Source organism: Syngnathus floridae, chromosome 2, assembly GCF_059516105.1.
Source record: "Syngnathus floridae isolate MCC-2025c chromosome 2, RoL_Sflo_1.0, whole genome shotgun sequence".
In the NCBI taxonomy this organism is placed as follows: domain Eukaryota; kingdom Metazoa; phylum Chordata; class Actinopteri; order Syngnathiformes; family Syngnathidae; genus Syngnathus; species Syngnathus floridae.
Genome location: NC_142414.1, coordinates 9,417,167 through 9,438,544, shown reverse-complemented (window position 1 = coordinate 9,438,544; position 21,378 = coordinate 9,417,167). Strand labels below are relative to the sequence as shown.

At 45.7% G+C, this 21,378-nt stretch overlaps 2 protein-coding genes across 3 annotated transcripts; both read left to right on the top strand.

Moving 5' to 3' along the window:
• The first annotated feature begins 264 nt into the window (after positions 1-264).
• Positions 265-10,393, top strand: adamts5 (ADAM metallopeptidase with thrombospondin type 1 motif, 5 (aggrecanase-2)). Of its 2 annotated transcripts, XM_088369236.1 has the most exons (9): positions 265-1,571; positions 5,383-5,515; positions 5,725-5,892; positions 6,038-6,321; positions 6,402-6,585; positions 6,653-6,828; positions 6,897-7,072; positions 7,591-7,727; positions 7,792-8,007. In XM_088369236.1, exons 1-9 carry the CDS (start codon positions 480-482, stop codon positions 7,857-7,859), a joined length of 2,418 nt encoding a protein of 805 aa, XP_088225362.1. In that variant the 5' UTR covers positions 265-479; the 3' UTR covers positions 7,860-8,007. The 2 variants fall into 2 exon arrangements, with proteins under 2 accessions (XP_088225362.1, XP_088225361.1); XM_088369235.1 differs by having other exon boundaries at positions 266-1,571; positions 7,591-10,393.
• A 2,551-nt stretch (positions 10,394-12,944) lies between these two features.
• LOC148401621 (A disintegrin and metalloproteinase with thrombospondin motifs 1-like) lies at positions 12,945-19,264 on the top strand. Its single transcript, XM_088358952.1, has 8 exons — positions 12,945-13,927; positions 15,109-15,449; positions 15,539-15,671; positions 15,758-16,215; positions 16,294-16,480; positions 16,564-16,742; positions 17,216-17,391; positions 17,611-19,264. Exons 1-8 carry the CDS (start codon positions 13,297-13,299, stop codon positions 18,344-18,346), a joined length of 2,841 nt encoding a protein of 946 aa, XP_088215078.1. The 5' UTR covers positions 12,945-13,296; the 3' UTR covers positions 18,347-19,264.
• Positions 19,265-21,378: the final 2,114 nt, after the last annotated feature.

Below are 21,378 nucleotides of genomic sequence, written 5' to 3'. Positions count from 1 at the left end.
CCAGGTTGTAAAAACATTTATTCATCAGTTAGTAATTTGTCAAGGTGGGTGACTCTTGCGGTGATGAGGACGGAGAGTTGACCTGAGAGAGAGACTTTTCTCCTCAAATATTATTCAGGTTCTTTTTCTATCTCTCCTCGCAGCACTTAAAAGATTTGAGGAAGCGAGCTAGAGGAAAGGGGGTGGGGGTGGAGGAGTGGTGATTGAGCGCAAAGGGGCAGGACTTTTTCTCTCTGGGTCCTATTAAGAGCAAACTTTGTGATTTGTTCTCCAAGTTCAGCCCAGACTGCGCACAGTTTCTCTGTGCTACGCCTTTCCCCCTCCATCCCTGCTCCTCTCTATGATTTTGTTGACGCTGTTTTACAGGACATGGCAGGATGCGCTTTTGGGACCAACAAGTAAGTTGTCTCCTCAAGCTTCGCTCCTTCGTGTTTCAGACGTCATATAATGTTTAGATGCTGCCCTGTGTGGAATGAACAATGGTGAGGCTCCTTGGTGCTGCGGCAGGCGGCATGTTTTGGTTCCCTCTACTGTTGCTGTGTGTGCTGCTGGAGTCGGAACTCGGAGCCGGGGTCTCCGTTTTCCAGGGTTTCTACCTTCCACCTGCAAACGGCTCGCTGATCACACCAGCCAGGAGGACAGATGGGGTCGTACGGACTATTGATCGGATTTATAACGGAGGGGGGAAGGTGGGGTACTTGATCTACCTGGATGGGAGTCGCTTTCAACTGGACATGGAGCGTGATGGGACCGTGATGTCGCATCACTTCAGCCCTCAGTATGTACTCGCCATGATGGGAGGCAGCTCGGAGTCTTTGCAGCGGGACTGCGTGTATCGCGGAACGGTGAACACCAATCCGGAGTCCCTGGCCGTTTTCAACCTTTGCGGTGGAGGTCTGGAAGGCTTCTTCGCCATGCACGGTGTGCGCTACGCGGTCACGCCGATCGTCCGAGCCAAGGGGCACGAGAATGACGCGCGCGCTCTGCAAGACAAGGACGCGGAACACGCCCTCCACGTCTTCACGCGTGAGAGCTTCACGTTTGAAGCCGCACGCGACGGCCGTGAGAGCTGCGGGACGCGCGATCGTGGCAGAGGGCGCCGGGACGCGGCGCGGAAAAGTCGGCGCAAGGGTCGCTCGGGCAGAAAGAGGCCGGACAGAGAGATGCATGAGCTGGGAGCGCACGGGCGGAGATGGTGGAGCCGGCTCGCTCCAAATGCTGCTGCGGACAGCCACATGCGACGCAAAAGGTCGATCTCTCGCTCCAGACATGTTGAGCTTCTTCTGGTGGCAGATGAGACCATGACCAAGAAGTACGGCAAGGACTTAAACCACTATCTCCTCACCCTGGCCTCCATCGCTTCCAAGCTGTACGGGCACGCCAGTATCGAGAACCCCATCCGGCTGTCCGTGGTGAAAGTCACCACGGTCACCGACAAAGACAAAGGGCTGGAGGTGTCCAAGAACGCAGCGGCAACTCTCAAGAGCTTCTGCAAGTGGCAGAACCAGCAAAACCCGCTGGGCGACGACCACCAAAACCACCACGACGCCGCCATCCTCTTCACTAGGCAGGTAAACAAACTTCCACGCTCGACTTCCCGTCTCGAGGCGTCGGGGTCGACCGCTTGTCCTCCAGCCCGCACAGCAGCTTAGCGCCTCGGTGCGATGCCAAGGCAACCGAGTGACGCCATCGCTTGTTTTGATTTCTATGGCAGGCAAGCTGCTTCTCGTTGCGCATTTAAGCACACATGAAATTTGCTGACATGTTAGTTTCCCCGTGACTCAATGCGTAAAGGACACACATGAAGACCAAAGCAAGTCTGGAGAACCTCATGCAATTGCTACCACCACTTTTCTGTCTTCCTCTATGTGCAGAAAATTGCATGCGTAACACTGCTCAGCATCTGTGAAACAGCCATATAAACTGTATTTCCTGCATGTGGTGTTTTTCTGGGCAAGTTCCTCTGTCTCCAGCCTACCCTCCCAATCCCTTGACAACCTTCAAGCCTCAGAGGCTGAGACCTGATGCCTTTGCAGACAAATTCTTCCCAGGAATGTTAAAATTAACTCTAGGGTGCACCCCAGAAACATCCCGAAAAATTCTTATGCGACTAAATAAGGCAGTCAACCCCAGCCTTGTGTTATCCTCCCATCACTCCAGTCTGCACATTTTTCCAAGTTAATTTTACAGCATCTGTCAGCTGAGGCTGTCAGAAAAACAAACAGTCTGTATGGAGACCACACGAATTTAGCCTTTCTTTCACCCAAGTTCTCTCTGCCTTATTTCAGACTCCCTCTTTAATTCTCTGCTGCCTGCACCACAGCCACACCTTTCTGCTCTTCATCCTGACTTTGGATCTGTAAAGGAGTAATCGTTCATTGGCAGCTATGTCAAAAGTAGTTGGCAAAGAGTCCCAGACCCTGCGTACCAACCACCTACTAACATTGTTGACACTCCACCTGCTTGGACAAGCCCGCAGAGTAGATTGGTGACTGCTCCCCCTTACCCCGCAAAAAAAAGAAATAAATAAAAAAGTAATGCCTTAACGCCAACATCAGTAGTTAAGACCACAAAGTCAAACTACTGCGTAGAAACCTGAAAAGAAAAAAAACATGACCTCATTTTTGGGGTCATGCCCTTCATAAGCCCATAAAAGCAGTCAACAGTTTACTTTGAGTTTGACCCTTGACCTATTTTACGCTGTTAGTCCATCTTCAGGATTCTTAGCTGTGTCTGAGCACTAAAATTGATGTCACTTCAACTTGTCAATCAACGTGATGGGCAGACGTGCACATCTAAACACTGCAGGAAAGTAGAGAGTGAAACAGGAATGCACAAGCATAAGGTTACGGTTTCCCTTGAAAGAGCACTGCCAGGAAATAACTGCAGTTGGCTCAGGTGTCTTGCACCCAGCTGCATTGTGGATGAAAAAAAACAAAAATCAAAGAATTTCAGCATGTGTCACAGTTATTTGAACCAGTTCTTAATACTCTCCCTCTGGACATTTCGTTTTTCTTGTAGATTTTGGCTGTATTGTTATGTTCTGTTTCAACCAAGGTTTTTCAAAATTAGTGATTAAAACAACCAGGAAGGAAAAATAAAAAATAAAAAACATCCTGTCAGAAGGCAGCACAGTGCTCCTGTGGTTGGCATGACATTCCTTTTTTGGAATCTAGGCTCCGGTGAGCTTCTTGTCTGGAGTTTGCATGTCCACCTGAATGTTGACAACATGCTTCATGGAGCAGACTAAATTGTACATAGGTGTGAATGTGTGCGCAACTGTGAATGTCTGTCCATATGTGCCTCGTGATTGGCTGCCAGCCAGTTCATGTGATCATCTCCAACTCGCCACACAAATCAAAAATAAACTGGATGGACGGCGACCGCATCATGTCAAAGTGACGACCTCTGTTCCAAACTCAGTGAGGTTAGATGTTGCAAAATATGGACAGACACCAAAGCTGCTCCTGTTTTCACATATCGTTTCATTATTTGGATCAACATTGCCTGTGGGTGCTTGCAATCATCCTAAAATGAGTTTGACCCATCTGGTTTGTTTTTAGATGTTAGCTCAATAGTCAAAATAATTGGGACGTATGCTAAATGACAATGTGATATTCTGGGATGCCTTGGGTGCATACCGATCCTTAAATGTACAAATTCCTACCTTGCTTTGCACGTCTGCTGACTTTATCCACATAGTTATGTCATTTAACCTTTTACATGGAATTTGCACGTGTGGCGGCGACTCCTTCCTTTTCCTGTGCACTTGACAAACCCACAAACCAGCACGTCCATGATTTTTGTCTGCATCACAGTGTACATTTCCCAGCTCCCGCCGCCGTCGCAGACGGCCTTTCTATTTGTTTTAGCCGTTCTTGATATTTCACACGTTATACTTTGTCTGGCATCCGTCGACGACCTGCAGACAGCCCAAAAGTCTCGACCTTGGCCGGCGGGGACGTTACGTGGGTCAGCTCACTGTGACGCATCGATCGGTGGATGTTAGCTGCTCTTCTTTCATAAGCTCGTTTAGCCTCTCGGTTTTTCTTACCCGTGACCATCCCGGTGGATTCTTGTCGCTGAGAAAGTTTCCTTGCACTTTTGTTTGTTAGCCAAGACAAACTACTTCTCTGCTAAAACTCGCATGACTCTTTAAGGGCAGCCTTTTCCACACATGCTGTACATGGTTTATGCAGATCCAACCGGTTAAAGTTCAGCTTTGGTGGTGGTCTCTGTTGAGTCATGACATCAGATGTGTAGTGTGTTTTCAATGGGAGCTAAACTAGCTTACTCAGACTTTTAACATGTGTGTCTGGTTGGCTGTTTGTTTAACTCAAATCTTGGCTAAGACCAGTCAGGCTCTCACGCGTCGGCACACCACCCGGCTGACTTTTTCATCCAGCCTGCCACCTGTTCCCCTGTTAGTTCTGCCAATTCCTCCGTAACTCTATGCCCCCCCTAACCACACCCAGTTCTTCTCTTTAATTTCCGGCATCTCTCCATCGCCATTTCCTTTGTTTGTTTCTTTTTTTTTTACAGCCATCTTTCTTTTCTCACTTGAAAAGAAAAACAACGTTGGAAGAAAAACAAGCAAAGTTTCTATTTTTCCTCCTTTGATTCACACTTTTCTGAAAACACAAGCTTTCGCACCGGGGTCCTGGATGGGTTTGGTGAAGAAACAAATACAAAAGGAATGGGTTGACAGAGTGTAAGAAACTTTCTATACACTCCCACTGTTAGATTCAAGACAAACTTTGTACTTGAGAGGAGAGGCCAGATTTTCCCCCTCACTGACCGTGTGTGTGTCGAGCCAAACCAAGTCACTATTTTGCTGTATGGCCCATGTCCATCCTGTTTGTTTCCTGTAAGCACATATACTGTATTTATTTGAATGAACGGGAGTGATGTACATCTACATGTGCGTGTGTGCATATGGTCCCACCCAGTCAGTCAAGTGTGAGTGCATAACACAAGGCAGTTTGTTCCGAACTGGTCCACCCGGAACGGGTAAACACGTTCCCCGTAGAGCCTCTCCCCTGCAACCCAGCAAGCCTGTCAGCACCACTTAGCATGATGGTTCATCTTCATGGGACATGCTTTTGTGTGTTTTTTTACCCCCACTTTTTGTGCACATGCAAGGATGTTTGTTTGTTGGTGTGCAAACATGCCATTTACTCTCTGGCATGATGGGTGCGGGGAGTGTTAAGCAATCGATTTGCCGTTCCGTGGCAAGACACCCCGAGGCCTCGTCTGCATTTATGTGCAAGAATCAATTATCATGTACCCACTGGCAAATGGTGGTGGAAGAAATATTGACAGAACACAGTAAACATCAAGTCCTTGGGCTGATTTAAAAGTCTTTGTTTTGCATCTTTGCAGGACCTCTGCGGCCATCACTCCTGTGACACTCTAGGAATGGCAGACGTTGGCACTATCTGCTCTCCGGAGAGAAGCTGTGCTGTCATTGAGGATGACGGGCTTCACGCTGCATTCACAGTGGCACACGAGATCGGTAAGGATGGATTCACTTGTTAGGACGTAGAAACAGACAAGCTTGGGCTGGCTCATCTGTCAGCACCTCTGTGGTTGTTGACTATCACATGAGTATTACCTGAGTGTTGATTGTGCTTTCTTTTCTAATTTTTGTTGCATGTGCAAACCTGTGGCATCATTTCTCGCCTCCATGGACCGTAAATAATGTTTCAATTATTTCCACCTCAGGCCATTTGCTGGGTTTGTCCCATGACGACTCCAAATTCTGTGAGGAGCGTTTTGGAGTGAACAGCGACAAGAGGCTCATGTCCTCCATCCTCACCTCCATTGACGCATCCAAACCTTGGAGCCGCTGTACCTCGGCCACCATCACAGACTTCTTTGATGATGGCAATGGTGAGAACATTATGAACTCCTACTGTAGCCATCACTGAGCAAGGAATGAGTTTGTCGCCTCATCCAAAGATCATATAACCTTCTTCAACATGGTCATAAGATTTAACCTTCCACCAACATCATCTTCTACTTGCCCTTTTTGCAGCCGAGTGTCTTCTCGACTTGCCTCGTCAGCCCCTATTGGGTCCCGAAGAGCTTCCGGGGCAGAGTTATGACGCCGTGCGCCAGTGCCGCCTGGCTTTTGGGCCAGAATACACCGTGTGCCCCGGCATGGACGTGTGCTCTCGGCTTTGGTGCGCAGTTATTCGCCAGGGACAGATGGTGTGTCTGACCAAGAAGTTGCCAGCTGTGGAGGGAACACCCTGCGGGAAGGGACGCATCTGCCTGCAGGGCAAGTGTGTGGACAAAACGCGCAAGAGACATTACTCGGTAGGAGGTGATTCCACGTTCCGCCTTTCTTGCAAAGCGGCGACAGCTTGATGAGACTGACCCTTTCCTCTGTGCCGCAGTCATCCAACCATGGCAGTTGGAGCTCTTGGGGTTCTTGGGGTTCATGTACCAGAACATGTGGTGGTGGAGTGCAATTCGCCCAGCGGCTGTGCAACAACCCACCCCCACGGAACAACGGGCGTTACTGCACTGGGAAGAGAGCCATCTATCGGTCTTGCAATGTTACGCCATGCCCACCATCAAGTGAGTGCAGCATGGTGAACGTCACAACCCAACACAAAACGTTTCTTCTCATGCTGTTATCCTCCAGATAAGAGTTTCCGGCAAGAGCAATGTGAGGTGCGCAATGGCCCGCAGACAGATCCTAAAGGGGTGAAAACCTTTGTTGAGTGGGTGCCCAAATATGCTGGAGTTCTCCCAAAAGATGTGTGCAAACTCACCTGCAGAGCGAAAGGAACGGGTTACTATGTGGTGTTCTCACACAGGGTGAGTTATTGCCCCCCAAAAAACTGGGACATACTCGTGGAGATGTTAACAAAACTCTCTGTTTTCAGGTGACAGACGGGACCGAATGTCGTCCTTACAGCACCTCGGTGTGCGTGAAGGGGAAATGTGTGCGCACAGGCTGCGATGGCATCATAGGCTCCAAACTTCAGTTTGACAAGTGTGGCATATGCGGAGGCGACAGCACAGGATGCATCCGAGTTGTGGGCAACTTCACCAAGAAAAGGTACGAACAAAGACAATTTACTTTTTGTAGACATGTTTGTGTAGAGAAGAAAAATTCATTTGCATGATATAACAAGAAACCTGTGGGATACTGTGTCATTATATTGACGTGGCTATGTCAAACAACCCTATTGCATATCGCATGATTTTCCAATATTGTCCAACGATATTATATCGTATATCGTCATCTTCTGCCATTTTCCAGATTTTGCACATAATGATGAACATGGGCCCAAAATGCACATCTGCTCAATTTTTACTAACTAAGCAAAATGCAAGGAAAGATTGGACGAATGAATACAGAGCAAAAAGTAAAATAGACAACAGAATGTGGTAGCTAGCCTAAAAAATTTTAACTAAATTAAGTGAATAGACATGGAAAAGCAAAAATTGTCTGGTGACTTGAATACGCTTGCTGGTTTTGAGTTTCCATTACCACGAAAACTTTTTTCTGTAGTACATAGTAACATCTGCTTCCTGCTTAGCTAACCCAATCTCTACTTTCAACCTGACAAACAGTAAGGGCTACACTGATGTAGTGAAGATCCCTGCAGGCTCCACCCACATCAAGGTTCGTCAGCACAAGGGCAAAGACCAGACTCGTTACACCGCCTACCTCGCCCTCCGGAGACCCAATGGGGATTACCTCCTCAATGGCAAGTTTATGATCTCCACCTCCGAGACCATCATTCCGCTCAACGGCTCTGTGCTTAACTACAGTGGCTGGAGTCAAAGGGATGAATGGGTCCACAGCATGGGCCCCGGGGCCCTCCAAGAGGCCTTGGTAGTCCAGATCCTTGCGACAGACGCTAAAAAAACCCTGGATGTTCGTTACAGCTTCTTTATGCCACGCCGAACGACTCCACAGCAGCCACCGCTACTGCTTGTCCAAAGTCTGAATCTGGCCCGTTTGCAGGGCACGACAACTGACACCAAAACCACCACCACTAGCGCTACGACGTCCTCCCCCACTCCCACTATTCTGGTCCCTTCACCAACGATAGTTCCCAGTTTGTCTACACCACCGCCCGGACCCCAATGGGTGACAGGAGTATGGATGAGCTGCTCCAGGACTTGTGACACTGGTTGGCAGAGCAGGACAGTTCAGTGTAAGGACCAGGGCGGGAAGCTGTCCAAGGGATGTTTGCTGAATTCCCGCCCCTCCGCTTTTAAACACTGTCTTGTCAGAAAATGTTAAAATAGCAGGAGGATGGGAACAAGACTTTGTAGGATGAAAGAAGTGGTCGGATAAAAGTGCTGCATGTTGGAATATGGACCAATGAATTTAAGACATAATCGAGAACCTTAATCAGGACTGTGAATGTCAAAGCAAGTCTCACAGAGACTCGGCTTAAAGAATGTCTCAGAATCGCAAATCGTTAAGAGAGGACCCGTTTGTTTTCCAGTCAAGGACTTTTGTTGCATGTTGACGACTCAACCTGTTTCAGCATCCACATGTACTTTGTCTTATTTTGTGTCTTTCTTTGTGTGTGTGTGAGTGTTGAAGTCCTGTATTCTCCTAATTAAGGGAGACACGTGTCTTTTGCCCTCCAGCTTACTGCATTGCTTTGACCATCCAACTATCCAGGGATGGGGGCAGACGATGACCAACAATGGACGGGGAAACCCGGACATTCGGTGTTTAAATGGTGCTTTACACTCTGTCCATTATGCACAATAATATATTACACAAAAGTAGGGGAAACAGATATACTGAGGTTGAGACTTGCTCAGGCTCTTAAAGTTCCTTGCCTCTGCAACAACTCGGGAAGAATGACACAAGTGTTGATTGCATCTTCTCAAGAACAGAACAGTGTCCTTACCAAGTCAGCTAATCAGAGGGGTAAAGTAACTATGACTCCATGATTGTCCTTAAACTGGAAGTCAACCCCAACATTTTCTTTGTGATAATATCTTCTGTGCAGCCCAATTAGTCAAAACACGGTGTTCCCATTCATGTTTCCTTTGTGGAAAATGAATTAAACAGGCAAAATCCATCTGTTTTTATCGGTCTCCGGGGGCGGCCATTTTGCCACTTGCTGTCGACTGAAAATGACTCGCATATTCTCAGGTCTCAGGTCATAACCAATCAAGGCTCAGCTTCAGGAAAACTGGTGAGCCGTGATTGGTTGTGGTGACTGTGATGTCATTTACACTCGACAGCATGTGGCAAAATGGCCGCCCGCTGAGATGGATAAAAACAGTCGTATTTTGCTTGTTTAACTTATATTCCACAAATGCAATATTTATCAGAACGTTGTGGTTAGACGAGTGAGGGCACATGCAACATATTACTGTAAAGAAAATTTAGGGGTTTACTTCCTCTTCAAGATTGACGTTCTTGGAGGTTAAAGATGCATCGCTTATTTTGCTTCATTTTTGAAGTGTGTCTGTGTCTGTGTGTTTGTGCGTCTGCTGACTTGCATTGAGAGTGACATTAAAAATGCAAACAAAGACAATACACTGGGAAATTTCCATTGGTGTGCACTGCCTTTAAGCGGGGTACACACATACTAAAAAATTCGACCGAATATTTTCCACCACTTTGAATCAGTCAGTGAAATCCCAATTTTCAGATCTCACTGAAAGATCCTGACCAGCGAAGAAATGATTTTATGTGTGGTGTGCTGTCTTGGTTATCTCAAGTACGCCACATGACACACGATGATTTCTTTCCTCATCGAGTAGGATCCCTCGTACTTTAAAAATTGGTCAAGATTTTCGAAATCGGTACGTGTGTGTCCCGCTTTACATGTTAACAACTCAATGTAAAACCATCTTGAACAGTGAATGATTTCAATGTATGTGTTAGGATTCCAAACAATTTGCAGAGCCATATGCACATTGGTACACCTCATTGAAACACACAGCTTCTTCCTATGAGGAAAGCCCTCTCGCTGAACAGCAAAAACGGCACTGAGCTTGTAATTTATTGTTTGTACAACTGCTATGTGTGAATAACAACGCAACGAGATGAGGTTTATTTATTGTAGTAATTTTGTATCAGATTACTATTTAACTTAGGACTATGCAGAATCCTCAGTGTCAGGATATAGTGTTTCTTTTCCAGTCGTGGGATGTACATAAAATATCTATATTTAAAAAAAAATCTCACTGTGTGTGATGTTTTTTGTTAACTATCAATACAAACTTTTTTACAAATTATTCTCTATTGACTCTAAGAACGGAAAGTAAAATGTATTGGGTTGCTAAACAGCATAAGCTACAAATCCAAGTATGTCCCAAATGTACTGAATTTGATGAGGTATGGAGAAGTAAATGTTAAAGATGAATGTGTACAATAAACTACAATGTTGCATTACTTATTGTAGTCTCCATTAGAGCAAACACGGTTTGAGCTTAAAAATGACCAACTGCATCTGCCTGTTTGCGCTGAGTTCATAGATTCGGATCTCAGCTCAAGCTTCCCTGTTTGGTATTTGAATATGCTCCTCTAACTCGTCTTTCGCCCTGCATACCGAAACAAATTCCAGGAAGACTAAATTCTCCATAAGTGTGAATATGAGTTTGAAGGCTTGTCAATATCTGTCCTGTGACCTGCTGATGACCGGTCCAGGATGTACCCAACCTCTCACCTAAGAGTTATCTGGGACTGGCTCCAGCTCTAATGCAATCATAACATAGTCATCCTGTCATAGGTATGTGGTATACCCTGAACTGGTCACCATGATATTAACATATCCACCTGTTGCCCTTCATACAAAAGAGCAGTCGTGTAAAAAATACCTGGAAGCATTATTTGATCAAAAAAAAAAAAAAAAAAAAACTTTGGTAAAAGTTAAATTCCCTTTGTATAATATTACAGGCATTTGCTCTCCTTAGATATCAAATGGCATGTTCAAACATTAAATGTATTGGAGTAAAATTATTTTTTGAGTCAGTGATTACAATTTTGACAATGTGCTTATTTTAATCGAATTTATTTAGTTTACTTTATTGGTGGTTAAAAATCTGTAAGTTTGCACACGAGTTACCAAACGGACTTAATGAAATACAGGCGTCTGTTGGCCTCAAGCTGGAATGAGCGACAGAGAGAGCGAGACAGACACGCATTAGCAGTGCACACATATGCAAGGGCCTCTTTGGAATGTCGAATCTTCTAACCTTTACACCACATTTCCTTAACCTTTATGGAAAATGTCATTGGGTCAAGGAGAGATGAACTGGTGCCTCCTTTCAAACACAGGAAAAGACAACACTGTTTAAAATGAATTTGCCTGAACTTTTCTTATGATGACAAGTAATACTGACACTAGCGTGAAACCACTATTTTCTGAAGATGGACTACACAAAATTTTCCTTGGATCCATGCATGCTTGTCATATTTATTGGGTTGTCGATATTCCCCATAGTGTCAAAGGCAATGTGACATAAGGCAGCACCAACAGTGACTAGACTCAGTCCGAAAGAAACCAGGGAACTAAATAAAATAGAAGGAATAGGGCTGATGACAACAACTAGAGATAAAAACAGCAAATACGCAACGCATAAAAATGAGACACAGGTGCATTAGGTCAAAAAAGCAATAAATCTTGGCTCTAGCCTTCCTGTTTCTCCAGGGACTCCAGGGACAACATTCCCAAAACATATTTTAGCTTCATTGATGACTACATGAATATATATAGGGGAGAAATTGAGTGTGAATGATTGTGTGTATGTGTGCTGCAATTGGCTGGCGATCTTTCCATATCAGCGAGAGGAGGGTGCAGGTCACCTGCCACGCCAGTAAGAAAAAATGCTGGAGAAAATGGATTGGTGGCGAGTCTGACTGCCAGAAAAGCGTTAAGCTTTTCTCGACCCTCCAATGTAATACAATGTCGTTATCTTGTGGTTTAACATTGAATTGCATTAAAAACCGTTAAGACGTTATTTAGGTCGTTTCTGACATCTCCTGGATATATGTTGAATTACAGTCACTCTTTTTCTTTGCTCTTATTTTTAAGGTGGACTAATCAATTAGGCAGTCGACACATAGTTTTACAAAAGCTTTGCTATGACGATAAAGAAATGGACGGATGGATGGAGGATAAGGAATATATACCAACATTATTAGTTGCATTTGCGAGAATTCTGTTAATAATTTTATCCTTGCTTTTATAAAGACAGAGAAATTGTTTCTAACAAGTCAATGTGATTTCATATTTGAAGTTAGGTTTAAGTGATAAAGTTGAAGTGAGATATGAGGTTTTTCTTCAGAGTGCTGAAGTAGTTATTTAGGTGAAATCCTAGGCTGCTCTACTCGCGGACCATGCAGAGGAGGACAAATCTGGGCGGGAGGGGTAAGAGATCCACGGACGGGGGCTGAATATGTTTGAGTTGCAATGCAGGAGCTGCCCCGGCTTTAGATGCGTTCCACCTTAAAAACTCAGCGGCCCCTCTCTGCTCCCTCTACCCGAAAGTTGCACTCGGTCGCTGCCTGGCTGCGGCTCAACGCAGTTAACTTGGCCGGGAGAAACTGAGCAGTGAGTGTGAGCACGCCACTCGGAACCCTGCCGAGTGTGATATGGTTACCATTTTTTGTCCATTTGATTCTTTCATATCCCTAGTCGCACACTGCACATGATTAAGAATGGACCTCGGAATTCTTACTTTAATGAGTCTCAGTTACTGGAAATGCAAACCATATATGGGAGGGGGGGGTAAACTGTTTATATTTTGGGTTAAAACAAACGAAACTCGGGGCTCCGCTGGTGGAATTTTCCTTTGCTGCCCTCAGCCCCTTTTTTGTTAACAGTGATTGATTATTATGACAACGTGAAACGTTTGGTTGCGCACATGACTTGGCCCCGAGAGGGCCCTCAAAAAAGGGGGTGGGGCACCGTGCCGGGGCGTATTTAAAGCCGGACAATTCTGATTGCCAGTCAAAAAGCAGCGAATCCATCTGGGTGTCAGTAGAACCAAAAAGGAACCGCTGCATCTTAAAGACAAAACCAGGCGCTGATATTTGCTCAGTTTGGGAGAAACAGGGAGAGCGAAAGACCCGTTGGATTTACTACTGAGAGTCAGCTTTTATTTTCCCTGACTCAAATAGGCTTTTTGTCAGTGTGACAGTTAACTTTAAACAAGATTTGCACTGGATTTCTTTTTTTTTTTTTTTTTGCGCAGTGTGACGAGATTTTTGGAAGTTTTATGTATTAAGTTAGTAGGACTTTACTAACGTCATCACGCGAACGTTTCCATCTGCTTGTTGGATTCCACTTCTGTATGATGTGGCTTGTCTGTGTTTCTATTGGTTTCATGGCTGGTCTGTGCACCGGCTCGACGCAAAGCCCTTGGGAAGAGAGTACCGTAGTGCCTGTCAGGCTTGACCCATCGGTCCGGCTGGCGAGTGACACCCAACCGAAGCGAACCTACTCCCCTGAAGAAAAGCAGAAAGTGTCGGAGATGAGAGTGTACAGGCTGGACGCGTTTGGTCAAGCGATTATCTTGCATCTGGAGCCGGATCAGACGTTCCTGTCCCCGGGATTCGTCTTCCACATTGTGGGGACTCCCGAATCCGAGCTGAGTCAGGAACCCAAGAGCGCAGACGAGCACGGTTGTTTCTTCTCGGGCACGGTGAACGGAGAAGAGCACTCCGCTGCTGCGTTAAACCTGTGCCAGGGACTGAGTGGTGGATTTTACTTTCAAGGGCAAGAGTATTTCATCAAACCTCTTAACACAAGTGACTTCGTGAATGATGAGGAAAAGGACGAGGAAGTCCACCTCATCCGCCGGAGGGCTCGGGCAGAGGCGGGTGAGAGCAGCTCCAAGTGTGGGGTCAATGAGGACGAGGATCGAGTTCCAACAAATCTGGAGAAAGAGCCTGAACGTGAAGCCGTCAAGAAAGACCAAACAGGTAGCGTTTGCACACACGCACACACACACGCACGTGTCCGTGTGTGTATATAAAATTGTATAAAATCTCCACGAGCATCAAAATCTGTATATAGCTATGAAATTTCTTTCTTTCTTTCTTTCTTTCTTTCTTTCTTTCTTTCTTTCTTTCTTTCTTTCTTTCTTTCTTTCTTTATATATGTATATATATGTGTGTGTGCGTGTAACTATTTATATTATACAACAAAGTCTGTGTGGGATGAAATAATAGTTCTATACAATAACCGTGCGTGCATGTGGGTGGACGCGCAAGAACAGATATTATTGACGACCCATCAACAATTTGACAGCACCGTACACGCTGTGCCAACAGGGGCGGAGTATGGGCGGGAGTGGGTGGCACAGGTCCTTCATTCTCAAGGGGAACCATGAGGAAGGAGGGAGCAAGAGCAGGCAGGGGTTTAAGCAGAGCCAGTCGCAGCCCGGCAGCGCTGAGACGTGCTAACTCACCTCCTGGTACAGAAATGTGTCCCCCTACAGAGGATTTCTTTTTTCCGTACAAACTATGTCAGAATTTTCCAGCAGAAAAGGTCATTTTGAGAACAAGAAGCGGGAGGAGGAGTCATGACGCTAAGTCATGGCATCCTGCCTCTACCCCCCCACCCCCACCCCCCCCACCCCCCACCCCACCCCCACACACACACACATATACACTCACACACACTTTCACACACACACACAGAGAAAAAACTCTCTTTGGAACTTAATATCCATCCAGCCATCTGCTTTTCCCAGCATTTTTGAATTTTTGCTGATGCAAACGTGCATGAACGGGGGAGGAAGTTGGAGTACTGTGCCCACACAAAAAAAAAAGGGAAAAAAGAAAACCCACACAAGCACAGAGAACGTTCAAATTTCACACAGTCGGACCTCAGCCAGAGATTGAAACAAAGAACCTCTCTGCAATGATGTGCTTACTATTTGGCCACCATGCTGCCTTTATTAACAGCAGATTGTTAAACACAAATCAAATGCAGAAAGCGAGAACAGCCATTGTGATTTAGTGTTTTTCTGTCCCTGCTACTTTTCACATTTGCCTACAACACTGAAGTTTATCTCTTTGCAAAAAGTATCATTAGGAACAACTGCACAAAAAATGACGATAGAAAACATTGTAACAGGTTTTCTTAACCTTCATCCTAGGCCACCACAGGACCAAGCGTTTTGTTTCCACTCCTCGCTATCTGGAGATTATGCTGGTGGCTGACCAGTCCATGGCCGAATTCCACGGTGCTGGGCTCAAGGCTTACCTCCTCACCATCATGGCGGTGGCGTCTCGTCTGTATCGCCACCCGAGCATCCACAACTCCATCAGCCTAGCTGTGGTAAAGCTGCTGGTGGTCTACGAAGAAGAGCGAGGCCCTCAAGTGTCGTCCAATGCTGCAATGACTCTCCGCAACTTCTGCCAGTGGCAGCGGCAGCACAACCCCCCCAGCGACCGCCACCCTGAGCACTATGACACAGCTATGCTCTTCACCAGAACGGTAGGTTGGAGGAGGATGAGAAGAATTGTGGGATAAGAAAGGAAAAATGGATAAAGAGCATGTTTTGACTCCTTGGTCTGTTTCTTCAGGACCTGTGTGGTGCCCATTCCTGTGACACTCTTGGAATGGCTGACGTTGGTACGGTGTGTGACCCAGACAGAAGTTGCTCAATTATTGAAGATGACGGACTCCAAGCTGCATTCACCGTGGCACATGAACTAGGTGAGTAGAAAAATGCTCACTTCTGATGGGTGACAATGATACGTCGTGAGCACGACTAAGTGTGGTTTTGTTGTACTGTCCCGCAGGCCATGTCTTCAACATGCCTCACGATGATGCCCAGCTATGCTCCGGGGTGAACGGTCCCCACTGGGGCTCCCACATGATGGCCTCCACCCTGTCCAATCTTGACCAGCAGCAGCCATGGTCCGCCTGTTCCGCACTCATGGTCACCACTTTTCTCGACAATGGCCACGGTCAATGTCTGCTTGATAAACCAGTCAAGCCTCAAGCGCTCCCTCAGCCCCTCCCTGGGACAGTCTACGATGCAGACCATCAGTGTCGGCTGACTTTTGGCGACGACTCCCAACATTGCCCTGACCTGAGCACTACTTGTGCGGCTCTGTGGTGCACCGTTACGACAACCAACGGTTTGCTGGTTTGCCAGACCAAGAACTCCCCATGGGCCGATGGAACGTCCTGTGGGCACGACAGCTACTGCCTGGCAGGGCAGTGTCTCACAAAGTCTCAAGCTTCCAAACATCAGGTAGAAACATAACTTCTTTTATTCTCATGCCTCGGGTATGAATCAGACTGTAACCATTGCCCTGTGTAACATTTCCAGATTCCTGTCAACGGTGGCTGGGGCGTGTGGGGTCCCTGGGGTGACTGCTCTCGGACATGCGGGGGAGGGGTGCAGTACTCCTTCCGTTCATGTGATAACCCTTTGCCAAGGAATGGAGGCAAGTACTGTGAGGGCAAGAGGATCCAGTACCGCTCTTGTAACACAGAGCTCTGCCCTGACACCAATGGTAAGTCACCAAAAATTGTCACTTGAGTGGGAATTATTCAAAAGGTGCAAACACGATCACTGAGAATTCTCTTTACTCTTCAGGCTTGTCATTCCGGGAGGAGCAGTGTCTGGCTCACAATGACATGTCAGCCCAAATGTCTCTTGGATCAGGCGAAGGTGTTGAATGGGTGCCCAAATATGCCGGTGTTTCACCCAAAGACCGCTGCAAGCTTGTGTGCAGGGCCAAAGGAACAGGATACTTCTTTGTCCTCAAATCCAAGGCAAGAAATTGAAAAATATGTTTGTTTTTTTTTTACATTTCGAATGACTTGACAAATCCTAATTACCCTCGTGCTGACATGTAAGACAAATGATCAGGTTTTGTCTTCCAGCACCCTGACTGCCAAAGTACTTTTTTTTTCAACATGCATAAATATAAAAGTGTAGTAAAATACAGTTACTCGTCGAAAAATACAGTCAAATTAAAACGTCAACAAATAAAACAAGAACATAGATTAAATTTCAACGTATCTCTTCCGACACTCATATGCAGTATTTCTTTCATTATTAGTCGTGATGTTAGGTACTACACTATGAAGCTAACTTAATTCGATCAAACCATATTTTTGCTTCCTTAATTATGAGATGATTATCCCAACACTGACATCTGACTTTCTACCTCTTGACATACTGCTCTTAAATAACTCATTCAAGGCAGAATTTTAATCTCAAAATGTTTGTTTGTTGGCCCCAGGTGGCGGATGGAACACCCTGCAGCCCCGATTCCACCTCAGTTTGTGTTCAAGGCCAATGTGTCAAGGCTGGATGTGATCGTGTTATTGGCTCCAACCAGCGCTACGATAAATGTGGAGTATGCGGAGGGGATGGGTCCACCTGCAAAAAAGTGTCAGGCTCACTGGAGCGCGCCAGGTAATAATCCAGGATACTTTTCTTTCTGAACAATAATAAAGATAGGCAGTTTATTTACTGCCAGGTCAAATCAAAGATCAAATCACGTGAGCTTTCTCATGCGTGTTAGGTTCATGACAACTGTCCATCATTGTGATTGTAAATGTGCATTAGCGATTGGCTAGCAACTAGTGTAGTATAGTTGTAGCCTAAACTAAACAATTGTTGTCTTTGTTACAGGCCTGGGTACCAAGACGTGGTAACAATCCCAGCAGGCGCCACCCATCTTGACATCAAACAGCGCGCCCCTGGTAATGGTCGTCATGACAACAGTTACCTGGCAATGCGCCGACAGGATGGTACCTACCTGTTGAATGGTGATTATAAGCTAATGACCATGGAGACGGACATCACTCTGCGAGGGGCCCTACTGCGCTACAGTGGTTCTTCTGCCAGTCTTGAGCGGCTCCGTAGTTTTTCCCCCCTCCCCGAGCCTCTCACTATTCAGGTGTTGTCTGTGGGAGAAGCCCCAAGGCCCAGAGTGAAGTACAGCTACTTTGCCCCTAGACCCAATAACGCTGCTTCTTCTAACAACGGAGGTCGTCGGCATTCCATCAATGCTATCCGAGAGTTGGGTGTTGCTGAGTGGGCTCTGATGGAGTGGGGTCCCTGCTCACAGACTTGTGGAGGTGGCATGCAACAGAGAGAGGTGGTGTGTCTGGATCCCCAGGGCCGTCCATCCAAGGATTGTCCAGAAGAATTGCGGCCTTTGGCCTCACGATCCTGTGCCTCTCAGCCTTGCCCTTCTTGGCTTCTCGGAGAATGGTCCGCATGCTCAAAGACCTGTGGCAGAGGTTTCCGAAAACGCCAGCTTCGATGCATTGGCTATGATGGCCTCACACTGACCCATGACAGCTGTGACTCCAAAAACCGCCCGCGACCCCTCCTGGAGCTGTGTTATCAAAGTGCCTGCTAAGGACTGCTTTGACATTCTGACCTCCTTTTTTTTTTTTTTTTGTTGTTCTTTCATTCCCCATGTCAGAGACTGCATCAATACATTACACATCCACACACAATGTCGGAAAGCACACTGACTGTGTCAAACACTTGGAGCAACAAAGTCTGCCACCTGTCTTTGGAGTGCAGCAGTGGCATCTCAGCAAGCATCATGGACATTAATGAGTTTGAGCACGCTGTTTACAATTGCAATAGTATGCTTGCGTGTGAAAGTATGTAAAGATTTGAAACATATGTTGTTTGTCCAAGCTGGGCTGGACAGATTTTAATGCTCGTGGAGATTTTATACAATTTTATATACACCCACACACAGACATATGTGTGTGTGTGTGGAGAAAAATTAGCTCATATTCTACTTAGTCACCCCATCAGGTATGGAAATTGAGATTTATTCTGAACTATCAGTCAACATTTATTTATCACAAACCTGTAGCACTTCACTTTTGTTTTTACCAGTGGCACATTGTTACTCTCATTTTCTCTTTATGAATGCTTTTTGTTTTGTCATTTCACCATATCTTGAAAACCAAAGAATTTGTGAGCGCTTGTAAGTGTGTGCGTATGAGTGTGCTTTTTGTGTATGTGGAGACTTAACGAGGGACTTGTCTCCTGCTACTACTTCATAAGTAAGTCTCTCCTGCCTTCTGCGAAGGCATCTTGTTTAAGCAGTTTTTCATCTTTTGTACAAAATATCCAAACATTATTTATTTTTGTACAGCCTGTTAAATATAATCATGTGGCCATTTTGATATTATTTTTATTTGTTAATGAGATCACAGAAGGAAGTATAGACTATAAAGAGTATTTATGCAATGTTTTATATATGTATATATATATTTGTTTCTTGGTTTATGAATAAAATATTGACTCCGGAGAAGTTTGTCATTTCAAAGTTATAGCACATGGGTATTTGACACACTTGTGAAAACACACTTTTCCAAGCTTCTCGTCTTTTTTATGCCACGGCATCATTACTGCTGAAAGAAACATCTGGAAGTCATTACGGGTTATTATTACTGCACTGTGTAGGTGTGCATGAAAAATGGACATGCGGTGTGGAATACTTCACGAAACCTCTTGTATTTTAAAACGTGAAGTCAAGATCATATTTTGAGCAATAAGAGCCTACGACGAAGCCTTCAGGTTGCAGCTTTGTTTCTTCTCAGCGACTTTGATTGTTAAAATGAAAAAAGTAACGGTCTCATATGCGGTGCTGCAATTTCGCCACTAGAGGGGATAAAAGCCTCGTCAAACCCATTAAGTGTTTGAGTATTTTACCCCGCCAGTCTTCACCTGTACGAGTAAACGTGACGCGGTGGACTTGCTCAGGCTCTAAAATTTCCTTGCTTCTGCAACAACTCGGGAAGAATGACTGACGCAAGTGTTGACTGCATCTTCTCAAGAACAGAACAGTGTTTCGCATATTCTCAGGTCTCAGGTCGTAACCAATCAAGGCTCAGGTTCAGGAAAACTGGTGAGCCGTGATTGGTTGTGGCGACTGTGATGTCATTTACACTCGACAGCATGTGGCAAAATGGCCGCCCACTGAGATGGATAAAAACAGTCGTATTTTGCTTGTTTAACTCATATTCCACAATTGCAATATTTATCAGAATGTTGTGTTTAGACGACTGGGGGCACAAGTAACATATTACTGTAAAGGAAATTTAGGGGTTTACTTCTTCTTCAAGATTGACGTTCTTGGAGGTTAAAGATGCATCGCTTATTTTGCTTCATTTTTGAAGTGCGTATGTGTCAAAGTCAAAGTCTGCTTTATTGTCAATTTCTTCACATTCCAAGACATACAAAGAAATTGAAATTTCGTTTCCTACTATCCCATGGTGACAAGACATTACACATTCAAGTAAACAATACAAAAAGTAAAAATAAGAAGGTACATACAATGAATAAATAAGAGCAATGAATAAATAAGAGCAACTCGGTGGAAATGGTGCAATTGTGCATACAGCAGACAGTATAATAGTGCAAGGCAGCCATCGTGGCCCAAAAGGCCAGGACGCCATGTAGCCGAGGGTGGAGGGGGAGAGAGAGTTCAGGATCCTAATAGCCTGGAGTGTGAAGCTGTTGGTGAATCTGGTGGTGTTGGAGCGCAGGCTTTTCTGTACCTCTTCCCAGAGGGCAGTAGATCAAAGCGTGACTCACATCACCCACAATCGTGGTCGCTTTGAGGGTGAGATGGGAGGTGTAAATGTCCTTCAGGGAGGGGAGTGAAGCACCAATAATCCTTCCAGATATGTTCACTATGCGCTGCAGGGCTTTCCTATTGTATTCAATGCAGCTACCACCCCACACAGCGATACAGCTTGAGAGGACGCTCTCAAGGGTGCCTCGGTAGAATGTGGACATGATGGCTGGTGGAGCACTTGCTCGCCTGAGTTTCTGCAGGAAGTACAGGCGGCGCTGAGCTTTCTTCGCCAGTGATGCAGTGTTGGTCGTCACTGACAGTCGATGGTCAGTGGCAGGTGTTGGGTGTGACTCTTCTGGAAGTCAACAACAATCTCCTTGGTCTTGCTGATGTTCAGCAGGAGGTTGTTGTCCCTGCACCACGTGGTCAGAAGGTCGACCTCCAACCTGTATTGAGTCTCGTGTGTTTGTGCGTCTGCTGACTTGCATTGAGTGATATTAAAAATGTTTTAACCTTGCTTTTATAAAGACAGAGAAATTGCTTCTGACAAGCCAATGTGATTTCATATTTGAAGTTAGGTTTAAGTGATGAAGTTGAAGTGAGAAAAGAGGTTATTCTTCAAAGTGCTGAAGTAGTAATTTAGGGTTAGGGTTGCACTCGGTCGCTGCCTGGTTGTGGCTCAACGCAGTTAACTTGACCAGGAGAAACTGAGCAGTGAGCGTGAGCACGACACACGGAACCCTGCCGTGTGATATGGTGACCATTTTTGGTCCATTTGATTTTTTTCTGTCCCTTAGTCGCACACTGCACATGATTAAGAATGTACCTCGGAATTCTTACTTTAA